Source organism: Anolis sagrei, chromosome 3, assembly GCF_037176765.1.
Source record: "Anolis sagrei isolate rAnoSag1 chromosome 3, rAnoSag1.mat, whole genome shotgun sequence".
Taxonomy (NCBI): Eukaryota; Metazoa; Chordata; class Lepidosauria; order Squamata; family Dactyloidae; genus Anolis; species Anolis sagrei.
Window position 1 is genome coordinate 271,238,175 of NC_090023.1, and position 21,531 is coordinate 271,259,705.

General features: G+C 41.6%; 2 protein-coding genes across 3 annotated transcripts in view; one reads left to right on the forward strand and one right to left on the reverse strand.

The window, feature by feature from the left end:
• The window catches only part of IL1RAP (interleukin 1 receptor accessory protein), a 199,930-nt gene that overhangs the window by 52,877 nt on the left and 125,522 nt on the right, over positions 1 to 21,531 (forward strand). The gene's annotated exons all lie outside the window — the stretch shown is intronic.
• LOC137096600 (uncharacterized) lies at positions 523 to 10,835 on the reverse strand. Its single transcript, XM_067466287.1, has 11 exons — positions 10,204 to 10,835; positions 10,010 to 10,078; positions 9,796 to 9,905; positions 5,472 to 5,626; positions 5,271 to 5,366; positions 4,990 to 5,043; positions 4,701 to 4,898; positions 2,979 to 3,083; positions 2,465 to 2,654; positions 1,518 to 1,615; positions 523 to 689 (listed from the first exon to the last, which is right to left on the reverse strand). Exons 1-11 carry the CDS (start codon positions 10,408 to 10,410, stop codon positions 523 to 525), a joined length of 1,449 nt encoding a protein of 482 aa, XP_067322388.1. The 5' UTR covers positions 10,411 to 10,835.

The window sequence follows — 21,531 nt, forward strand, 5'->3', positions numbered from 1 at the left end:
GAAAAAGATTCCATGAAAAAACGTGTGTTTCCCGGGTACATCTGACGGGCCAGGGTTGCTATCTGTAGTTTATCCCTTGGGTTTTTAAATAGCACCATATATTTTGCATTAAGGCTGATGGTTCTGTTGCTTTTACCTTTGCAAAAAATATTTTGTGTGATGAGGAAAACACTTATATTCCGATGGTGGACATACTGTGTAAAACACATTTCCAAACCAATGCTATTGCAAGCAGACTGCATCAAATCATCGATAATGATAAAATTGACTTTATTGGTTGGTAACAATTCATCATCATCAAATTTTTCAGGTAATCCCTGCACAAACTGAATAAAGACGTATTTACACTGGAGTTCATTGTACAGGGGCTGCCAACAATTGTAAAACCACACAATATTTTGCGGTAGTACAGAGAACACATTTTCAGCATGATCCAACATATTTTTTATAAAATACGTTTTGCCACATCCGCTAGGACCAGCGAGAATTGCAGAGAAGGGGTGCTGCCAACGTGTCTCCAATTCAGTATCCATAAGGGAGCGTTGTAAACCCTTCCTTAATCACTCTTTTATCAAATACAACCTTCTGAGTTTTTTTGAGAGTTTTCGTGTGAAGCGTCCACTGGCGCTTATTTCGAACAATACCTGGCTGATGTATCACAATTTCACGAGGCTGTCCATCTTTCTTGTCTGAGACGTAATCAAATGCCAGGTCTTTAAGACTAGTAAAATTAATTTTCTCACAGTTCGCGCTATTCAGGGTGATCCCCTTTACCTTCATACAAGCTGTACCATCAGACAATTTATAGCCATAGGATTTCGGACCAATGCTGACAAACTCTGTAATAGTCTGATCTGGCGGAATTTCACTTGTGAGGTCCCCTAAATAATCCCCTAGAGGTGGTTCCCATTCACCTTCCTTACTTACAAAAATGACACTGTCTGTGTCATGATACAAAACACGTCTGCCTAACCTATCTAACAAATTGTAGAGTTCAAGCCTTGCATATGCCGTGGTAAAACATGCTATGAATTCATTTTTTCTCCCAGAGGTTGTCACACGGTCGTCGGAATATTTCCACGAGAGACAGACAGCCTCTTCATCCAGAAACTCACACATGGACACCTTATAGGCATCAGAAAATAGAATTTGAAAGAAATCCTCCGGATCTCTCAGCACTTCTGTGACTGCTAAATTTGTTCTCTGCCCAAACTTTCCCCACAAGGAATTTAAAAACAATTTGGCAATTTGACGCTTTGCAGGATTCACCGCAATTTCCTTTCTACGTAAACGCACGCCCTCCCGTGCACGATAATCCCTTATATACTTAGATTTATCTTGCTTACTTACACACCATTGAGGGTAACCAGAAGCCTCCTGCTTTTGACGAAGATGCAATTTTATATACTCCGAAAACAGATCTGCAGAACGATGCTCAAAATGCCAGACCTCAAAAATCTCGACAACTCTATAACCCTTTGCTATAGCTACGTTCAACTCAACTGTACACCATGTACCTGATAACGCTCTCTCCTCATCTGTGTGGTCGCAAGGCTCCTGATGTTGGGTTTCTGCACAGCTTGAGCACAGGACGAACATGAGTTTTCCAGAGATTCTGGAAGGCAAAACTGGGAAATAGAGATTTCTAGGGGGAAAAACCTTGGCTTTTACCAGTCCAAAATAATTTGAAAGGGGCTTAAAATCCTTGTAGATGATTTTAGGATGCCCCAAGGGATACTCTTTTGTTTTGTTGACATAGGGATACAGACTGGTAAAGTCATAATATTTCACAGCTTCCCCATCTTTAGGTTTATAATAGAGACATACAGCATTTGTGCGACCGCCAAAAAGCGCATCGCGAGGTTTTAGCGGATCTGGAAATTTGGCGTTTGCAAGATAAGCCTGGACTTCCAAATCTGTTTTTACCATATGTCTCCACTCATGCTCCCAAATGGCGCACACTTCGAACCCTAAGCGTTGGAGGTCTGCATTCCTTTTCTGTGTCGCATTAAAAAGAAACTCATAACTTTTCCCCACCAGGGTATTGACCTCCTCTGGAGAATAACATTGGACACATCCATGAAAAAAACAACCCAGAAATTCATAGGCAATTTCCCTTTCACCCACAACTGCATAACCGTCTAGAAAATAATCGCCAACTTTAACCTCCCCGCCATTCAGAGCATGGCGTATTTCAACCTTTTCCTTATGACTAACAAAAGAGAGCCACTGTATAGACGCCGATGAGAATCGCTTGTACTGATTATGATAATCATTACAACTTGGGATAGCTATAGTATCCTTCCTAAGAAATTTGAACCTGTACATTGCTAGAGCTACACCTGCAATGGTCGGATATTGTAACGGATCTATAGCCGCTCTGTATTTTATGACTTTTTCTTTTTTCTTGCCTACGAGAACTTTCCTGATCGCCGTTGTGAGTTGAACTATTTCGTGTCTGTACTTGGTACAGGCCTTCACCAAAATCTCTACATCCTTCTGACAGTAGTATGCTAACTCTTTTTGCATATCGAAGGTTTTTGAGCGGTTCTCTTCATACCAGTTGGTAAAGGCTGTCTTTTCAGCAGGCATCATGTATTCTACACCATAGTATTTGGGCAGCGGCAAAGGCCCAACATAATTCCAATTCTCAGCTGTGTTGAAATAATGTGGAAAATAGCCTTTCACCTCATCGAACCCTAAAGCTTTTGGTAATTTAGAGAGTGCCATGGGAAGGTGACTGAGTGAGTCAATGAATTTTATGCCTAACGCTACAATTGTAACACAGATTAACTTACCACCTTGTGCTATAATTTTAACATCCAGTTTCTCCTTCACTAACTGATTGAGTATAAAGTAACAGTCATATCCCTTTGAATTGTGGGCTATGAATGTTGAATCTTTGAAGGCGCCATCTTTTGTAAACGTCTTAATAAACTGTTCAACACAGTTTTCACCCCTAAATTCCCATGTTTTACCTGCAAACTTCCACGGGGCCACACCCCCCACTATTTCATCATCACTATCCTCAGACCCGCTATCCTCTTCCACGTAATCTGGTTTAAAACACTCCACTGTTTCCCCTGGAAAAGCTTTTATAAAACAATACACTGGCTTATGAACCCCCGATTCTTGTTGTGATTCAAAGTCATAAAACAAGTATTTCACAGAAAGCTTTGGCCGATTAAGTGTTTGCATGTAACACACGTGGTCTTCATCTTCAACAATGTACCCCCAACAAACCATGCACTGTCTACCCTTGCATCTTTCATCATCATGATCTGCATCCTGATAATGACAACACTTTGTACAATACCTCCTCGCTGGACATTTGACTTTCTTCTCTAAGAACAGTTGTTGATGTAATTTTAAGCAAGCGTTTGACCTACAATGAAATTTACATCTCAGACAACGAACCTGCTCATCAACTACGTTAGAGCAGTCCTTTCTCATACACATTCTACAATAAAACAGACAGCTGTGTCTGTCATGATTGTAGAGTTTGCGACAAAATTGACAGTAGTTACGCATACCAAAAAGAGCTTTTACATTCAGGACCCCGTAGAAATGTTCTTCGTGTAATAGTAATGTATAGGCTTTGGGATAAATGGGTCCTTCTGTTTTAAAAACACACCATCCTGACTTTTTTGAGTAATAGGCTACATCGATGTTGACTCTTAAATGCTGTTCGACTGTAGAAATGTCCTTAAGGGTTACCTTTTTTTTATCAGACCAACCAAGCTCCATATGCAGTTTTTGACCAGCTGTCAACATTTCGGAATCTGTGGGCTTCTGTAAACTCATAACCCCGAATAAAGCTCCACCAAAGCATAGATTGCTTCCTGAATAATTCAAATCTATCAAATATTGTCTTTTTCGGGCTATTATTTCACTCGCAGGGATTGACCCCAGTTTTCGATGTGCTCCCCCCCGTAGTGGTTTTGTTATAGTAACCACGAACTCAAAATCTCCGTGCGCACATATTTCCATACTGCTTTGTAAGAGGCGGCTAAGGTTTGATAGGAACTCATCAGCATTAAATAGTTCCCTGCTTCTTTTAAAAGAAAAGAGTGGATTTCGTAATCCTGAGGCTTCTAGTCTCACCTGAACAAAATCATCAGGTTCGATTCTAGAGCCCATCCGGTCTAATATGCCCTGTATCGCCATGTATAATGCCGTTACAATCTCTGCGTATGACCTAATCATTTCTAAATTTCTGAAACGGTATACCTCAACGAATCGCCATGTGCTGAAATCAGGAATTGGATGCCGCCATGAGCGCACGCATTCAGCAAACACTGGGTGTGAACCATTAACCTCAACAGCATTGTGGGCTTCCTGCTGGATTTGATCACCAACATTAGATGCAGCTCCTAAGTGATGGTGCTCTGGAGAATGTGTGTCTGTACTGGAAGGAGAAGCCGCGTCTGACCTCATTAAGGGGCATGCTCTTTTATGTTTTTTCTTACTTTTGGATCTGGCAAGAGTTTGTCTCGCCTTTTTTATCAATTTACGTCTTCTTTTCCAGTACAGATCTCCAGGACAGGGCTTCTTTTGCTTTCTTTTCCCCCTACTGTTCATACCCCCACCCCTCTGATAGTAAGCTGACTTTGTAAGCATCCGATATTTTTCTAGTGCTTTAATTGCCGAATAAATTTTTTGTAAATCACGGACCATTATTTGAGCATTTCTCTCCTTACAAGCCATAATCCGTTTATGATTGTGGACCACTTCCGCTGTCAATCTATTAAGTTCATCATAACATTCATTCAATGTAGTAAATTTTCTTTTTTGGGGGGTTTGGCCTTGGGCATCTTTAACGCCAGCGTCGTCTTTTTGCTTTTTGCGGGGTTTAGTTGCTTTCTGAGTTTCTGGTCTGCCACGTTTCATCCCTTTTCCTAAAAGTAACAAATAAAATATCAATACATGAATAACTATTTCTCATATGTGTAGCAAGACATTCTGTAGGAGAGACAAACACCTCATTACCTTGATTTTTTGAAGTTGACGGAATGGATGTGACAGGGTTGTCAGAATGAATATCTAGAAAATACAATTACAACCACATGGTTAGCTTGTCCTAAAAACTTCCTTATGAATGGTTATTTTATTTATTTATAGGGTTGTTCTATTGATTTCTGTAAGTTCATTATTTCATAGGGTTGAGACTGTTATTGCTTTGATTAAAATTTATTTAGTATTTTAAATAGTATTTTATGTTGTGTTTTTGATACACAATGGTCCGTTTATAAGCCGTGGGTTAGCATTACCTGTATTTATAGAATCATTGGTATCAGCCTTTTGGACAGCAGCAGCTGCAGCGGCGGCAGAGGCGTCATCAACGAAATCAGAAAATACTCCACCTTCTGAAAATAGACATGTATTTCAGAAAACACACAGACACACTCATTGTGCATTCATTTTATTATTATTATTAATATTATATATTATTTCAGGGTATAAGAACAAACCTCCTATCAGTTGTGGATCTGGCTCTTCAGCAGTTATAATTTCACTATCCGCTAAAACATCATGTAGAGCCATATTTGAATCATCGTATGGTGAAGGGTGGATAATAGCGGCAGTGTATACATGTCTCATTTCTAGAGGAATTGATGTATTGTATCTAGGTTGGGCAAGAAGGGGAGAAGATGATGGTTAAAACAGGTTGTGCATAGTTAAAACCGCATTAAAATAGAACGAAGGCCTAGGTCTCATTATTATTATATAATATTAATAAACAATTGAAAAAGACACACATATAATAATGAAAAGAAAAGGGGTGCAGTTATAAAAGCTGCTCTAAGCCAACCTCTCCTCCTTCCCCTTGCTAACCCTTTGCATGGTTGAAAAGTTAGAATACTCAATTACTATCCCCTGCACAATGCATATTCAAGGCTTTTTCTCATTGTTAAGAGATAACGACACGTTAGCAGCTAGTTACTTTCACAGTGATTTGCTAATCCGCTGATCAGATACACATGGTATTATTTTCATGGCTTTTCTAGGCCCCAGAAAGAGAGTGTGTGAGAGTTACAGCATGTTTAAGCAGAAGAAGAAGAGAAGGCTATTTGATCGCTATGTATAAATATGTGAGAGGAAGCCACAGGGAGGAGCGAGCAAGCTTGTTTTCTGCTTCCCTGGAGACTAGGACGCAATGGAGCAAGGGGCTTCAAACTACAAGAAAGGAGATTCCATCTAATATATTGTATATACATTTAATATTGAACAACAGTGTTAATATAATGCTTTGCTTGAATATTGTGACAACATGTCTTAGTACAAGAACGTAAAATATGTTAATATTGTTCAACGCTAATAATATAATACTAATAATGTTATATATATATATATATATATATATATATATATATATTTGGCAGCATAGTAATATGTATTGATAATATATTATGTCAGTTAATAATCAATATGTTGTATATACACATAATATTGCTGATATTTTGTATTATTTATATAAAACATTTAAAACAAATGAAAAGGGGTGCAGTTATAAAAGCTGCTCTAAGCCAACCCCTCCTCCTTCCCCTTGCTAACCTTTGCATGGTTGAAAAGTTAGAATACTCAATTACTATCCCCTGCACAATGCATATTCAAGGCTTTTTCTCATTGTTAAGAGATAACGACACGTTAGCAGCTAGTTACTTTCACAGTGATTTGCTAATCCGCTGATCAGATACACATGGTATTATTTTCATGGCTTTTCTAGACCCCAGAAAGAGAGTGTGTGAGAGTTACAGCATGTTTAAGCAGAAGAAGAAGAGAAGGCTATTTGATCGCTATGTATAAATATGTGAGAGGAAGCCACAGGGAGGAGCGAGCAAGCTTGTTTTCTGCTTCCCTGGAGACTAGGACGCAATGGAGCAAGGGGCTTCAAACTACAAGAAAGGAGATTCCATCTAATATATTGTATATACATTTAATATTGAACAACAGTGTTAATATAATGCTTTGCTTGAATATTGTGACAACATGTCTTAGTACAAGAACGTAAAATATGTTAATATTGTTCAACGCTAATAATATAATACTAATAATGTTATATATATATATATATATATATATATATATATATATATATTTGGCAGCATAGTAATATGTATTGATAATATATTATGTCAGTTAATAATCAATATGTTGTATATACACATAATATTGCTGATATTTTGTATTATTTATATAAAACATTTAAAACAAATGAAAAGGGGTGCAGTTATAAAAGCTGCTCTAAGCCAACCTCTCCTCCTTCCCCTTGCTAACCTTTGCATGGTTGAAAAGTTAGAATACTCAATTACTATCCCCTGCACAATGCATATTCAAGGCTTTTTCTCATTGTTAAGAGATAACGACACGTTAGCAGCTAGTTACTTTCACAGTGATTTGCTAATCCGCTGATCAGATACACATGGTATTATTTTCATGGCTTTTCTAGACCCCAGAAAGAGAGTGTGTGAGAGTTACAGCATGTTTAAGCAGAAGAAGAAGAGAAGGCTATTTGATCGCTATGTATAAATATGTGAGAGGAAGCCACAGGGAGGAGCGAGCAAGCTTGTTTTCTGCTTCCCTGGAGACTAGGACGCAATGGAGCAAGGGGCTTCAAACTACAAGAAAGGAGATTCCATCTAATATATTGTATATACATTTAATATTGAACAACAGTGTTAATATAATGCTTTGCTTGAATATTGTGACAACATGTCTTAGTACAAGAACGTAAAATATGTTAATATTGTTCAACGCTAATAATATAATACTAATAATGTTATATATATATATATATATATATATATATATATATATATATTTGGCAGCATAGTAATATGTATTGATAATATATTATGTCAGTTAATAATCAATATGTTGTATATACACATAATATTGCTGATATTTTGTATTATTTATATAAAACATTTAAAACAAATGAAAAGGGGTGCAGTTATAAAAGCTGCTCTAAGCCAACCTCTCCTCCTTCCCCTTGCTAACCCTTTGCATGGTTGAAAAGTTAGAATACTCAATTACTATCCCCTGCACAATGCATATTCAAGGCTTTTTCTCATTGTTAAGAGATAACGACACGTTAGCTGCTAGTTACTTTCACAGTGATTTGCTAATCCGCTGATCAGATACACATGGTATTATTTTCATGGCTTTTCTAGACCCCAGAAAGAGAGTGTGTGAGTGAGAGAGTGAGAGAGAGAGAGAGAGAGAGAGAGAGAGAGAGAGAGAGTGGTAGAGAGAGAGAGAGAGAGGTAGAGAGAAGGAAGGGCTGGTAGCACTCACCAATCAAACGTGTAGAGGTGCGTCAGAAAATGGAAGGAGAGAATTGAATTTTAAGAAGCTTTTTATACATTTTAGCCTGTGGGCGGGCACTTTTCTTTTGGGGGGCTAGCTCTCCCCATTTTGAAACTGAGAAAGTTCATTGGTTGGTGCCCTAAACACATCCCTTTTGAGGTGTAGTAATATTACAGTTAGATGCTATATGTGTTTTATTAGATAACATGTGATTTACAAGATAACATCTAGCATGTGGATTAATGGTAAAAGTTTGAGACATCCTTTGAAGGCCTAGTATAGCAGTTGGTTCATAGATAGCACCCCCTTTGAAGAAAACAGGCCATTGAAGAAACCAGGCCACTGGAGCTCTGTTTTAGCAGATGGGATGATAGATAGCAGGCCTTTGAAGGAAACAGACCTTAGAAACCAGCCCCACTGGAGCTCTGTTTTAGCAGATGGGGTGATAGTTAGCTCCTGCACAGTGTATTTTGCCATGCACCCCCCCCCCTTAGTAAAGGAATGTGGCATTCTGTTGTATTTTAGCAGATAGAAGGCCTGATTTTCAATGTGATTTTCTTTCAAATTATTTCATAAATGTTAAATGGTATTCTGTTTGTGGAGGAGACTGTTTTTAGCTGAGCATGAGCAGATGGGGTGATACATAGTAGGCCTTTGAAGAAAACAGGCCTTAGAAACCAGGCCACTGGAGCTCTGTTTTAGCAGATGGGGTGATAGATAGCAGGCCTTTGAAGAAAACAGGCCTTAGAAACCAGGCCACTGGAGCTCTGTTTTAGCAGATGGGGTGATAGATAGCAGGCCATTGAAGAAAACAGGCCTTAGAAACCAGGCCACTGGAGCTCTGTTTTAGCAGATGGGGTGATAGTTAGCTCCTGCACAGTGTATTTACCATGCCCCCCCCCCCCTTAGTAAAGGAATGTGGCATTCTGATGTATTTTAGCAGATAGAAGGCCTGATTTTCAATGTGATTTTCTTTCAAATTATTTCATAAATGTTAAATGAGGATAAAAGGCATAAATGGCATACTGTTTTAAATCATTTTATTCCACATCCTTTTTAAAACGGACAATAATACCCTCAGGTGATTTCACAAAATCCGTGTATTTTCTTTTTTGCAAAATGCGTTTCATCTTTTTAATCATGTTCTCATTACATCTTTTCAATTCTGAATATAAAAAATCATGTGGAGAATCATTACTCCTTAACGATATTACCAAATTCAGGATATAATCCACTGTTTCATTAGTCAGAGAAAGACATTTTTGGGAATAACTAAATAATATATACATATGGAGCAGACTTTTAAAGCAAACATTGTCACATATATCTCTTAGCTTCTTATTAAAGAATGTTATATTCCATGACACACAGTCATGAGCAAGTTGATTTGGCTGTGACGTCACACAGCCTTCACAAAATTCATATAATTCAGAATCCAAACAATATTCTAAAATAGAATAAATGACTCCTTTTGAAAATGCGTACATGTCTGGTTTCTGGATTTCATCTGTTGGTTGAATATCCCTTTCCAACCCAAGGATGCTTGACACGACCTCGTGTCCAGGGCGCTGAATAGCTGCCATTTCAGGGGTCTCCTATAAAAACAAAATAATCATGTTAAAACACATACAATGATCATTATCCCAACACACACACACACACACACACACAAACACCCACGTTCCCTTTTCAAACTTACTTGTAGCTGGCCTGGTGCAACACAGCAGAGCTTCCAGAGAGCAGAGATAGGCGGATTTTCAGCAGCCCCCTAAAATGTTTTAAAAGATCAGAGTGTTAGTAATTTACAGGTTATACAACTTCATCCTTTTTGAAACATCCCCACCATCCCTTTTCAACCTAAGGTGGATCATAATAATAGCTTATAAGTATTACCTGCTCAACGTATGCTGGTGTTGAAAGCATATCCAACAGACTGTTCACAGATTCATGAACTACACGTTCTTCCTCCCGAGATCTTTTAGCTTCATCCCCTTCTTCCTCATCATCCTCAGATGAGCTGATGTACCTTTTCCTACATAGATCATCATCCACTGTTGAATCAGGCAAGTCCATAGATGAAGGGGCAGCGGGCGATTCCATATTATGTGTTGTTCTGCAAAATAGTCAGAGCAGGCTCCCTAAAACTCTACTATGGTTATTTAACCCCTAAAAACAACGCCTATTGGGCCCCACTATCACATGGTCATCTTGAGGGCCTAAACCATTCCCTATTGGTTACAACGCAACACGTGATGGCATCTTAGAAAGGGGCCGCTAGGGGCTCAGGCTGTTCATTTCCACATGCCATTCGTTGGGGATAGGTCTATCCATGCTATGTTCCACACAAATGGGTTGGGCGGGGTGGGGCGGACACTGGGGTGGGGTTTCAGCCCGTGGGAGGGACTCTCAGGCATCCATTTCCTGTTTAGGGCAGGCGGGACTTCCGGGCATTGAGTGGGCGGGGCGTGGGAGGGGCCTTCCCCAAAAGTGGGCGTGGTACCTGTCAAATTTGAGTTTGACGAGAGGTGCCACCTTTTACTACTTACAAGCCTTGGCTGGTAGGTCTACTCGGTGCCCAAGAAGCAGTTTGGATCCGGTAGTAGAACCCACATCAGCAAAGCTTAGATAGTGGACAGCCTGGGAGAGGTTAAAAAAGGGTTTTCCTTGTTAAAGAAAGAAATAGTTCTCCAAGCAAGGTGCCTGTCCATTGTAGACAAGTTAAGAAGCATTTGTCTGACTCATTGAAGATCTGGGAAGTATTTGTTTAATTTGTTCAGTAATAAAGGACTTTGTTAAACCTTTCAAGCCTCTAAGACTATTGTACAGGAAAATCCTTTTTTTTAATAAATAAATCTTTATTGAAATTTTTCAATTTTAAAATAGACATACATTTACACATAAAAACATACCATACATTCGACACATTGGACAAATCAGACAAATCCGACAGACACACCAAAACTGGTACATACAAGTTAAAATAAGTTGACTTCCGTTTTATGTCCCATCAGTTATAGTATTTGTTGCTTGTAGACTCCCTTTGGTCCCCTCGTTACATGAGGATGGAGTCCTACTCCGATTGACCCTATGTTTTCATTTCAATTTTTTTCCCTTTCTTTTTTTTTAATTTTCCCTTAGAGCGGTTCATTCTTCCTCTCTTTTCAACTCGTATTCTTCCACCATATCCCAGTTCATTTTGGGTGGTGGGTTTCCTGACCCTTTTTTCAAGTGGAACGTCAATTTATCGATATCTTTGATATCTCTTAGTTTCTCTAGCCATTGCTCTATAGTGGGCTTCCCTTCTTCTTTCCAGCGCTTGGCGAAAATGAGTCTTGCCGCAGTCGTGATATAGGTGAAGATTCTGTCTTCATTCAGTTCCAACTTCATGTCATTTTCTGTTAAACCTAGTAAGAAGATCTCTGGTTTAAGAGGGATTTCTTTTTTAAGGATTTTTTGAGATTCTTCCTTTATCTCTTTCCAAAATTTCATCGCCACAGGGCATGTCCACCACAAGTGAAAATAGCTTCCTACTTTGTTTTTACACTTCCAGCAAGTGTTTTTATATCCCCGGTACATTAAGCTCAGTTTTTGCGGTGTCATATACCACCTGTGGAAACACTTGAGCCAGCTTTCTTTTAGCGAAGTAGAATAGGTATATTTTATTTTTTTTCCCAAATGTTTTGCCATTCCTGGAGTTTGATTTCCCTGCCAAAGTTTTTGGCCCAGATTACCATCTTTCGCCCCCTCTGTCTCCGTTTCCCATTCCAACAACTGGTTGTGGATTTTTGTTATAGTTTTTTTTTCTAGTTTCAATATCTTGTCCCATATTGTATCTTTAACTTCAAATCCTACCTTCTGATCTTGTTTAAATGTTTCGTTTAACTGATGGTATTGTAGCCATGAGATGTTTCCTATGCTTTCTGCCAGTTCTGTTTGGGATTTCAGATACCAGTTGTTATCTCTGCTGTTATACTTAAGGAGGTCCCTGTATGTAGGCCACTTTTTCCAGCCGAGAAGCCTTCTCTGGTTGGCCTCTGTCAGTGATACCCAGAGTGGAGTCCTGGTGTGAAAATACCTTCTATATCTATTCCAAACTTTTATGAGTGCCGACCTGATGAAGTGGTTGCCAAAGCACTTCTCTACTCTTATTTTATCGTACCAAAGGTACGCGTGCCAACCAACTCTCAGGTTGAATCCCTCTAATTATAAAGTTTTTTCATTTTTGAGCAACGCCCATTCCCTTATCCAGTCTAATGCACACGCCTCGAAATACGTTTTTAGATTAGGCATGCCAAAGCCCCCTCCTTCCTTTTTATCTATCATGATTTTATGTTTGATTCTTGCGACAGAACAAACCCAGACCCATTTCAGAGCCATGCTCCTTCCTGATTGGCTGTTCTGTGATACGAGGCCTCCTTGGCCCGCGCTCTGGTCTTGTCTCCTTGAGCGAAACGAACCGTGTGCCCTAAATGAAAAGCCTTGGAAGGCGCCCAAAACATGCCCTGATGTATTGCTTTGGAAGCCGTTCCTGAGAGCAAAGCGATCGCTCAAAACACTTTGTCTGTCCCTGCGGCTGCAAGAGCCGGGAAGGGCATTCATCACCGGGAATTTAATGAACCGTCATTAATGAAATCACCCAGAGAAAACCTGAATGATATCCGCTGAAAGGGAATAATTTGAATATCGCAAAGATCGTTCTGTTCCCAAAAACCTCCTTGGTTGGAAGGGATCGTTTCTGTCTTTGAAGCCTTTTCTAGTGTCTTGCAGAGAGCATTTGGTGACTTCTGATGTTGGGGGAAAGTCATGGCTGGAGTTCAACACTTGTGTAAATTCTCTGGTGTAAATTGTGGTTGTATCAGCACCGTTCCAAAAGCATGGCCTGCAAAGTGCTATTTATTGGGAGGGATAGCCAATACTCCAGAAGACAGGAGCAGAATTCAAAAGATTAGAGAGATGATTGGCCAAAACCAACACAATGAAGTTCAATGAGGACAAATGCAAGATACTCCACTTAGGCAGAAAAAAGGAAACACAAAGATACAGAATGGGGAATGCGTGGCTCGAGAGCAGTACATGGGAAAAACATCTTGTGGGGAGGAAGGTGAACATGAGCCAGGAATGTCATGCAGCAGCAAAAAAATCCAATGGGATTTTGGCCTGCATCAAGAGGAGTCTTGTGCCTTGTTCTGTCGTGCGCTGGGCCTGTAACAGCCGTACTTTTCTATAGGATGTATACTTTAAGCGGGAAGCCAGGGGAAGCCAGGGGCGCCTCAAAGAGAGCTTCTCAGGGATTTTTCTGAAGTGATGGTCTTTAGAGTCTTTAATGATACATCAAATCTTCAATAGTTCAAACAACACTTCAAGGCTTTCTTAGTCTAGTCCTCAATGGACTGGTATCTGACTTTGATTAACTGAACGTTCTCTGCAGGAAAAACCCTATATAACCTCTCCCAGGCTGTTTACTATCTATGCCTCATTGGTGTGGGTCCTACTACCGACTCCAAATGCGTCTGGGTATCGAGTAGACCTACCAGCCGAGACTTGTAGATATTTCAGATGGAGTTCTGTGGATCTGTAGTGCTGTCCTCCCTCAGAGAATTCTTTGAAAACTTCAGGGCTGTTTTCCCTCTGATTGCTGTGAGGCTGAGAGACTCTGAGCTCTCAGCCAGAGCCTTGGGACCTTTTCCCTGGAATTTCTGTTTCTGTTTCCCTGGATGTTCCTTTTCCCTGGATGTTCTTGAGAAAAGAAGCTTTTCTACGGGACGAGCTGTTCTACGTCCTATAGTTTAGCTTCCTTGTGTGAGAGTGCCCAAAAAATGGCTCCTTTCCCTCCCAGAGCCCTGAACAAGGGGCGGGACCAAAGCTTAATTATGATGGACAGGAGGCCTGCCCTATGACTGCAAACAGATAACAGAAAGAAAATAAAGTTGGAGCTCCTGGTACAGCCGTACCAGTACATGCCTAGATCCAGGGAAGTCATGCTACCCATGCTCTATTCTGCTTTGGTTAGACCACACCTGGAATATTGTGTCCAATTCTAGGCACCACAATTGAAGGGAGATGTTGACAAGCAGGAATGTGTCCAGAGGTGGACGATGAAAATCATCAAGGGTCTGGAGAATGAGCCCTATGTGGAGTGGCTTAAAGAGCTGGGCATGTTTAGCCTGAAGAAGAGAAGGCTGAGAGGAGATATGATAGCCATGTATAAATATGTGAGAGGAAGCCACAGGGAGGAGGAGGGAGCAAGCTTCCTTTCTGCTTCCCTGGAGACTAGGACACAACGGAGCCATGGCTTCAAACTACAAGAAAGGAGATTCCATCTGAACATGAGGAAGAACTTCCTGACTGTGAGAGCCATTCAGCAGTGGAACTCTCTGCCCCAAAGTGTGGTGGAGGCTCCAAGATCTTTTCCACATGTCATAGAATCAAAGAGTGGGAAGAGACCTCGTAGGCCATCCAGTCCAACCCCATTCTGCCAAGAAGCAGGAATATTGCATTCAAATTACCCCTGACAGATGGCCATCCAGCCTCTGTTTCAAAGCTTCCCAAGATGGAGCCTCCACCACACTCCGGGGCAGAGAGTTCCACTGCTGAACGGCTCTCACAGTCAGGAAGTTCTTCCTCATGTTCAGATGGAATCTCCTCTCTTTTAGTTTGAAGCCATTGCTCCATTGCATCCTAGTCTCCAAGGAAGCAGAAAACAAGCTTGCTCCCTCCTCCTCCCTGTGGCTTCCTCTCACATATTTATACATGGCTATCATATCCACTCTCAGCCTTCTCTTCTTCAGGCTAAACATGCCCAGCTCCTTAAGCCGCTCCTCATAGGGCTTGTTCTCCAGACCCTTGATCATTTGAGTCGCTCTCCTCTGGACATATTCCAGCTTGTCAATATCTCTCTTGAATTGTGGTGCCCAGAATTGGACACAATATTCCAGGTGTGGTCTAACCAAGGCGGAATAGAGCATGGGGAGCATGACTTCCCTAGATCTAGACACTATGCTCCTATTAATGCTCTTCGAGCCAGGCATCATCCCCCATTCTGTATTTTTTGAATTTCCTTTTATTCTGCCTAAGTGGAGTGTCTTGCATTTGTCCCCATTGAACTTCATTGTGTTAGTTTCCTACTCGATCTCAGATGGGAGGAAAATGCAAAGAGCCAGCCCTATGTCTTGTATTTAAAGATGGTTACCATCACCGATCCGTTTCCAAACTCTTATTCTGAGGGTTTTTTCAAAGAATAATAAATGGGGGAGATGCTGCCTTTCTGAAGCCGGTGGTTCCTATGGCAATGTGTGATTGACCTGTGAAATTTGCAGTCTCCGTCTCGCTATGAAAGCCCAAGAAGGTGGAGAAAAGGGCAACCGGAATGATCAAGAGACTTGAGAAGACTCCCTTCTGGAAAATGGCTTCGGCGTCCGAGACACTTTGCTGAAGGCGGAGAGCGAACACGATGATTAAAGAGAACAGCCAGAGCAGTGTTTTAAATTATACATAATGCACAAGGGAAAGGGGCTTTTAAAACATTCTTCTTGCCTTTTTCATAATGGGTTGTTGTAGGTTTGTTCGGGCTATATGGCCATGGTCTAGTGGCATTCTCTCCTGACGTTTCGCCTGCACCTATGGCAAGCATCCTCAGAGGTAGTGAGGTCTGTTGGAACTAGGAAAATGGGTTTATATATCTGTGGAATGACCAGGGTGGGACAAAGGACTCTTGTCTGCTGGAGCCTGGAGCTAAGTGCTGTGACTCACTGGGTTGTTGTAGGTTTTCTTGGGCTATATGGCCATGGTCTAGTGGCATTCTCTCCTGACGTTTCGCCTGCATCTATGGCAAGCATCCTCAGAGGTAGTGAGGTCTGTTGGAACTAGGAAAAAGGGTTGATATATCTGTGGAATGACCAGGGTGGGACAAAGGACTCTTGTCTGCTGGAGCCTGGAGCTAAGTGTTGTGACTCACTGAGTTGTTGTAGGTTTTCTTGGACTATATGGCCATGTTCTAGAGGCATTCTCTCCTGACGTTTCGCCTGCATCTATGGCAAGCATCCTCAGAGGTAGTGAGGTCTGTTGGAACTAGGAAAAAAGGGTTTATATATCTGTGGAATGACCAGGGTGGGACAAAGGACTCTTGTCTGCTGGAGCCTGGAGCTAAGTGTTGTGACTCACTGGGTTGTTGTAGGTTTTCTTGGGCTATATGGCCATGGTCTAGTGGCATTCTCTCCTGATGTTTTGCCTGCATCTATGGCAAGCATTCTGAGAGGTAGTGAGGTCTGTTGGAACTAGGAAAAAGGGTTTATATATCTGTGGAATGACCTGGGTGGGACAAAGGACTCTTGTCTGCTGGAGCCTGGAGCTAAGTGTTGTGACTCACTGGGTTGTTGTAGGTTTTTTCGGGCTATATGGCCATGTTCTAGAGGCATTCTCTCCTGACATTTCGCCTGCATCTATGGCAAGCATCCTCAGAGGTAGTGAGGTCTGTTGGAACTAGGAAAAAGGGTTTATATATCTGTGGAATGACCAGGGTGGGACAAAGGACTCTTGTCTGCTGGAGCTAGGTGGGAATGTTTCATAATACTGGAAAAGTCAGCGAGAGCTCTCCAGCGGACGGGTGCCCCGCACTGCACAGTTATAGCACTTCGAAACCACTTTAATTCTTTATTTTCTTCTTTTTTGAATCTCTGTGTTATGTTTTAACAATATGAGATACATTATACAATTTGTAATGTCATGGATGTTCTAATACATCACTTATGACACCAGTACTACAAATCCCAGGATCCCTGAAAACTAATTTCCTCCTAGGGTTTGATACCACTTTTAAGAGTCGTTGGGATTTGTAGCTCTGTAACAAGTTTTTAACCCACTGACCTCAACTATAGCATGAAAGCCTTGTGGCAGAGAATGCTGAGGACTTGATAAAACTACAAATCCCAGGACCCCATAGGATGGCGCCATGAATTCTGAGGACTTGATCGAGCTACAAATCCCAAGAATACCATAGGAAGGTGCCAAGAATTATGAGGACTTGATAAAGCTACAAATCCCAGGATCCCAAAGGATGGAGCCAAGAATTCTGAGGACTTGATTGAACTACAAACCTCAGAACCCCATAGGATGGAGCCATGAATTCTGAGGATGAAACTACAAATCCCAGGATCCCATAGGATGGAGCCATGAATTCTGAGGATGAAACTACAAATCCCAGGATCCCATAGGATGGAGCCAAGAATTCTGAGGACTTGATCGAGCTACGAATCCCAAGAATCCCATAGGAATGAGCCAAGAATTATGAGGACTTGATAAAACTACAAATCCCAGGATCCCATGGAATGGAGCCATGAATTCTGAGGATTTGATCAAACTGCAACTCTCAGGATTCCATAGGATGGAGCCAATAATTATGAGGCCTCGATTGAACTACAAACCTCAGAACCCCATAGGATGGAGCCAAGAATTCTGAGGATGAAACTACAAATCCCAGGACCCCATAGGATGGAGCCATGAATTCTGAGGATAAAACTACAAATCCCAGGATCCCATAGGATGGAGCCATGAATTCTGAGGATGAAACTACAAATCCCAGCATCCCATAGGATGGAGCCAAGAATTCTGAGGACTTGATCGAGCTACGAATCCCAAGAATCCCATAGGAATGAGCCAAGAATTATGAGGACTTGATAAAACTACAAATCCCAGGATCCCATGGAATGGAGCCATGAATTCTGAGGATTTGATCAAACTGCAACTCTCAGGATTCCATAGGATGGAGCCAATAATTATGAGGACTCGATTGAACTACAAACCTCAGAACCCCATAGGATGGAGCCAAGAATTCTGAGGATGAAACTACAAATCCCAGGACCCCATAGGATGGAGCCATGAATTCTGAGGATAAAACTACAAATCCCAGGATCCCATAGGATGGAGCCATGAATTCTGAGGATGAAACTACAAATCCCAGCATCCCATAGGATGGAGCCAAGAATTCTGAGGACTTGATCGAGCTACGAATCCCAAGAATCCCATAGGAATGAGCCAAGAATTATGAGGACTTGATAAAACTACAAATCCCAGGATCCCATGGAATGGAGCCATGAATTCTGAGGATTTGATCAAACTGCAACTCTCAGGATTCCATAGGATGGAGCCAATAATTATGAGGACTCGATTGAACTACAAACCTCAGAACCCCATAGGATGGAGCCATGAATTCTGAGGATGAAACTACAAATCAAATCCCAGGATCCCATAGGATGGAGCCAATAATTATGAGAACTTGATCGAACTACAAATCCCAGGATCACATAGGATAGAACCATGAATTCTGAGGATGAAACTACAAATCCCAAGACCCCATAGTAAGGAGCCAAGAATTATGAGGACTTGATAATACTACAACTGTAAACCTCAGGATCCCATAGGATGGAGCCATGAATTCTGAGGATGGAACTACAAATCCCAGGATCCTATAGGATGGAGCCAAGAATCCTGAGGACTTGATCGAACTACAAATCCCAAAACCGCATAGGAATGAGCCAAGAATTATGAGGACTTGATTGAACTATAAACCTCAGGACCCCATAGGATGGAACCAAAAATTCTAAGGACTTGATTGAACTACAAATCCCAGGATCTCACAAGATGAAGACAAGAATTTGAACCATGGCTGTTGAAGGCATATTCTACTAAAGAAGCCTCTGCATTGTAGAATGAATGCAGTTAACTGCTGTCGCCGAATTCTGTGGATTTTTGGAATTTGTTGTAACTGAGCCATGGTATCATTTAAGGTGGTATCGAACTGCATCATTTCCACAGTGCGAACGCATTCAGAGTCTTCTAGATCTGTTTACCCTCTGCTGTTTTCAAGCCAGGCCTCCTTCATCATCTATGCATGCATTTAATTTGTCCTGCCTAAAATGTGACGTCTTATACATTTCCAATCTGGTGAGATAATTTCGAATCCCAATTCTTTCCTCTGGTACCTTTCTTAATTTGGTGCCTATTTGCATATTTGATCGCCATGCAGAAATCTTCCTCTTGGGCTGCCTCCCACCCCTCTTGTTTTGCATGTCCATCCACAATGCACACATTGCATTCCCTGTTACGCAAGATCAACCAGGGATGCATTGACCTTGTTGGATCAATGGCATTGTTTCCCAACAAGGAAGAATACATATGGATGAAGGGTCTCCCTCCCAATCTTCTTCTTGTCTCCAGTGGCTAAAGGACACAGAGTATGTTACAAGAGATTTAGGAGGCATCATCCCTGCAGTGTGAATGCGGTTTGACCGCACTTTCACTGCCCTGGCTCCATGCTATTGAGTCCTGGTTACAAGCTGGGTAGTTACAAGCTGGGTAGATGCGGGGAATGCCGTGGATTTCAGGAAGGCCTTCAACAAGCCCAGCTCTTTAAGCCGCTCCTCATAGGGCTTATTCTCCAGACCCTCATGACCGTCTGGCAAGGAAACTAGTACAATCTGGGCTAGGCAAAACTACGGTGAGGTGGATCTGGAATTGGTTAAATGGACGAACCCAGAGAGTGATTTTCACCAATGCTTCCTTTTCATCCTGGAAAGAAGTGATGAGTGGAGTGCCATCCACAGGGTGCCGTCCTGGGCCCGGTCCTGCTCAGGATCTTCATTCATGACTTAGATGAAGGGCTAGAAGGCAGGATCATCAAGTTTGCAGAGAATACCAAATTGGGAGGGAGAGCCAAGACTCCAGAGGACAGGAGCAGGATTCAAAACGATCTTGACAGATTAGAGAGATGATGGGACAAAACTAACAAAATGAAGTTCAACAGGGACAAATGCAAGAGACTCCACTTTGGCAGGAAAAACGAAATGCAAAGATACAGAATGGGGGACAATGCCTGGCTCGAGAGCAGTACGTGTGAAAAATATGGACAGCAAGTTAAACATGAGCCAACAATGTGATGTGGCGGCAAAAAAAGCCAATGGGATTTTGGCCTGCATCAATAGGAGCATAGTGTCTAGATCTAGGGAAGTCATGCTCCCCATGCTCTATTCCGCCTTGGTTAGACCACATCTGGAATATTGTGTCCAATTCTGGGCACCACAATTCAAGAGAGATATTGACAAGCTGGAATGTGTCCAGAAGAGGGCAACTCAAAGGATCAAGGGTCTGGAGAACAAGCCCTATGAGGAGCGGCTTAAAGAGCTGGGCATGTTTAGCCTGAAGAAGAGAAGGCTGAGAGGAGATATGATAGCCATTTATAAATATGTGAGAGGAAGCCACAGGGAGGAAGGAGCAAGCTTGTTTTCTGCTTCCTTGGAGACTAGGATGCAATGGAACAATGGCTTCAAACTACAAGAGAGGAGATTCCATCTGGACATAAGGAAGAACTTTCTGACTGTGAGAGCCGTTCAGCAGTGGAACTCTCTGCCCCGGAGTGTGGTGGAGGCTCCTTCTTTGAAAGCTTTTAAACAGGGGCTGGATGGCCATCTGTTGGGGGTGTTTTGAATGCAATTTTCCTACTTCTTGACAGAATGGGGTTGGACTGGATGGCCCATGAGGTCTCTTCCAATTCTATGATTTTGCCCATGAAAGCCTTTGACAACACAAGGAACAGGTTGCTTGGAACAGGTTGGAAATCAAGTTATCAAGATTGATTTCCTTCCTGTCACTTCTCTTCAGGGCCTAGCTTTGCCATCAATATACAGCCATTGGAAACACTAATCCTGATTTTTGATATTCCGTGACACATTGTTTCACGTGCAAGATGTCTGTATTTACTCCCCGCATGGCACCCTCCGTGTCTTACATCCATTTCGAACAAAGGTTTAGCTTAAAAGGCCTTGTTTTGAGAAAACAATTAAACGAACAATTCCATTTTTTTATTTTTTACAAACCCACTTAGTGAAAACAGTTTTGAAGCATGGTTCAAACATAATTGAAAAGATAACAGATAAAAACAGAGCAGGCGCGGTTCAAAACTCTTGAGGATTTTATCTATTTCAATGTATTGTCGAAGGCTTTCATGGCTGGAATCACTAGGTTCTTGTGGGTTTTTTCGGGCTATAGAGCCATGTTCTAGAGGCATTTCTCCTGACGTTTCGCCTGCATCTATGGCAAGCATCCTCAGAGGTAGTGAGGTCTGTTGGAATTAGGACAATGGGTTTATATATATCTGTGGAATGGCTGGGGTGGGGCAAGGAGCTCTTCCCTGCTGCAGTTAGGTGTGAATGTTTCAACTGACCACCTTCA

Coding starts and splice junctions, on each gene's coding strand:
- LOC137096600 (XM_067466287.1), bottom strand. CDS start 10,410: ATGGAATCGCCCGCTGCCCCTTCATCTATGGACTTGCCTGATTCAACA. Junction 5,367..5,471: donor AGATCCACAACTGATAGGAG/GTTTGTTCTTAT, acceptor GTCTATTTTCAG/AAGGTGGAGTATTTTCTGAT. Junction 4,899..4,989: donor GTCAACTTCAAAAAATCAAG/GTAATGAGGTGT, acceptor TGTTACTTTTAG/GAAAAGGGATGAAACGTGGC.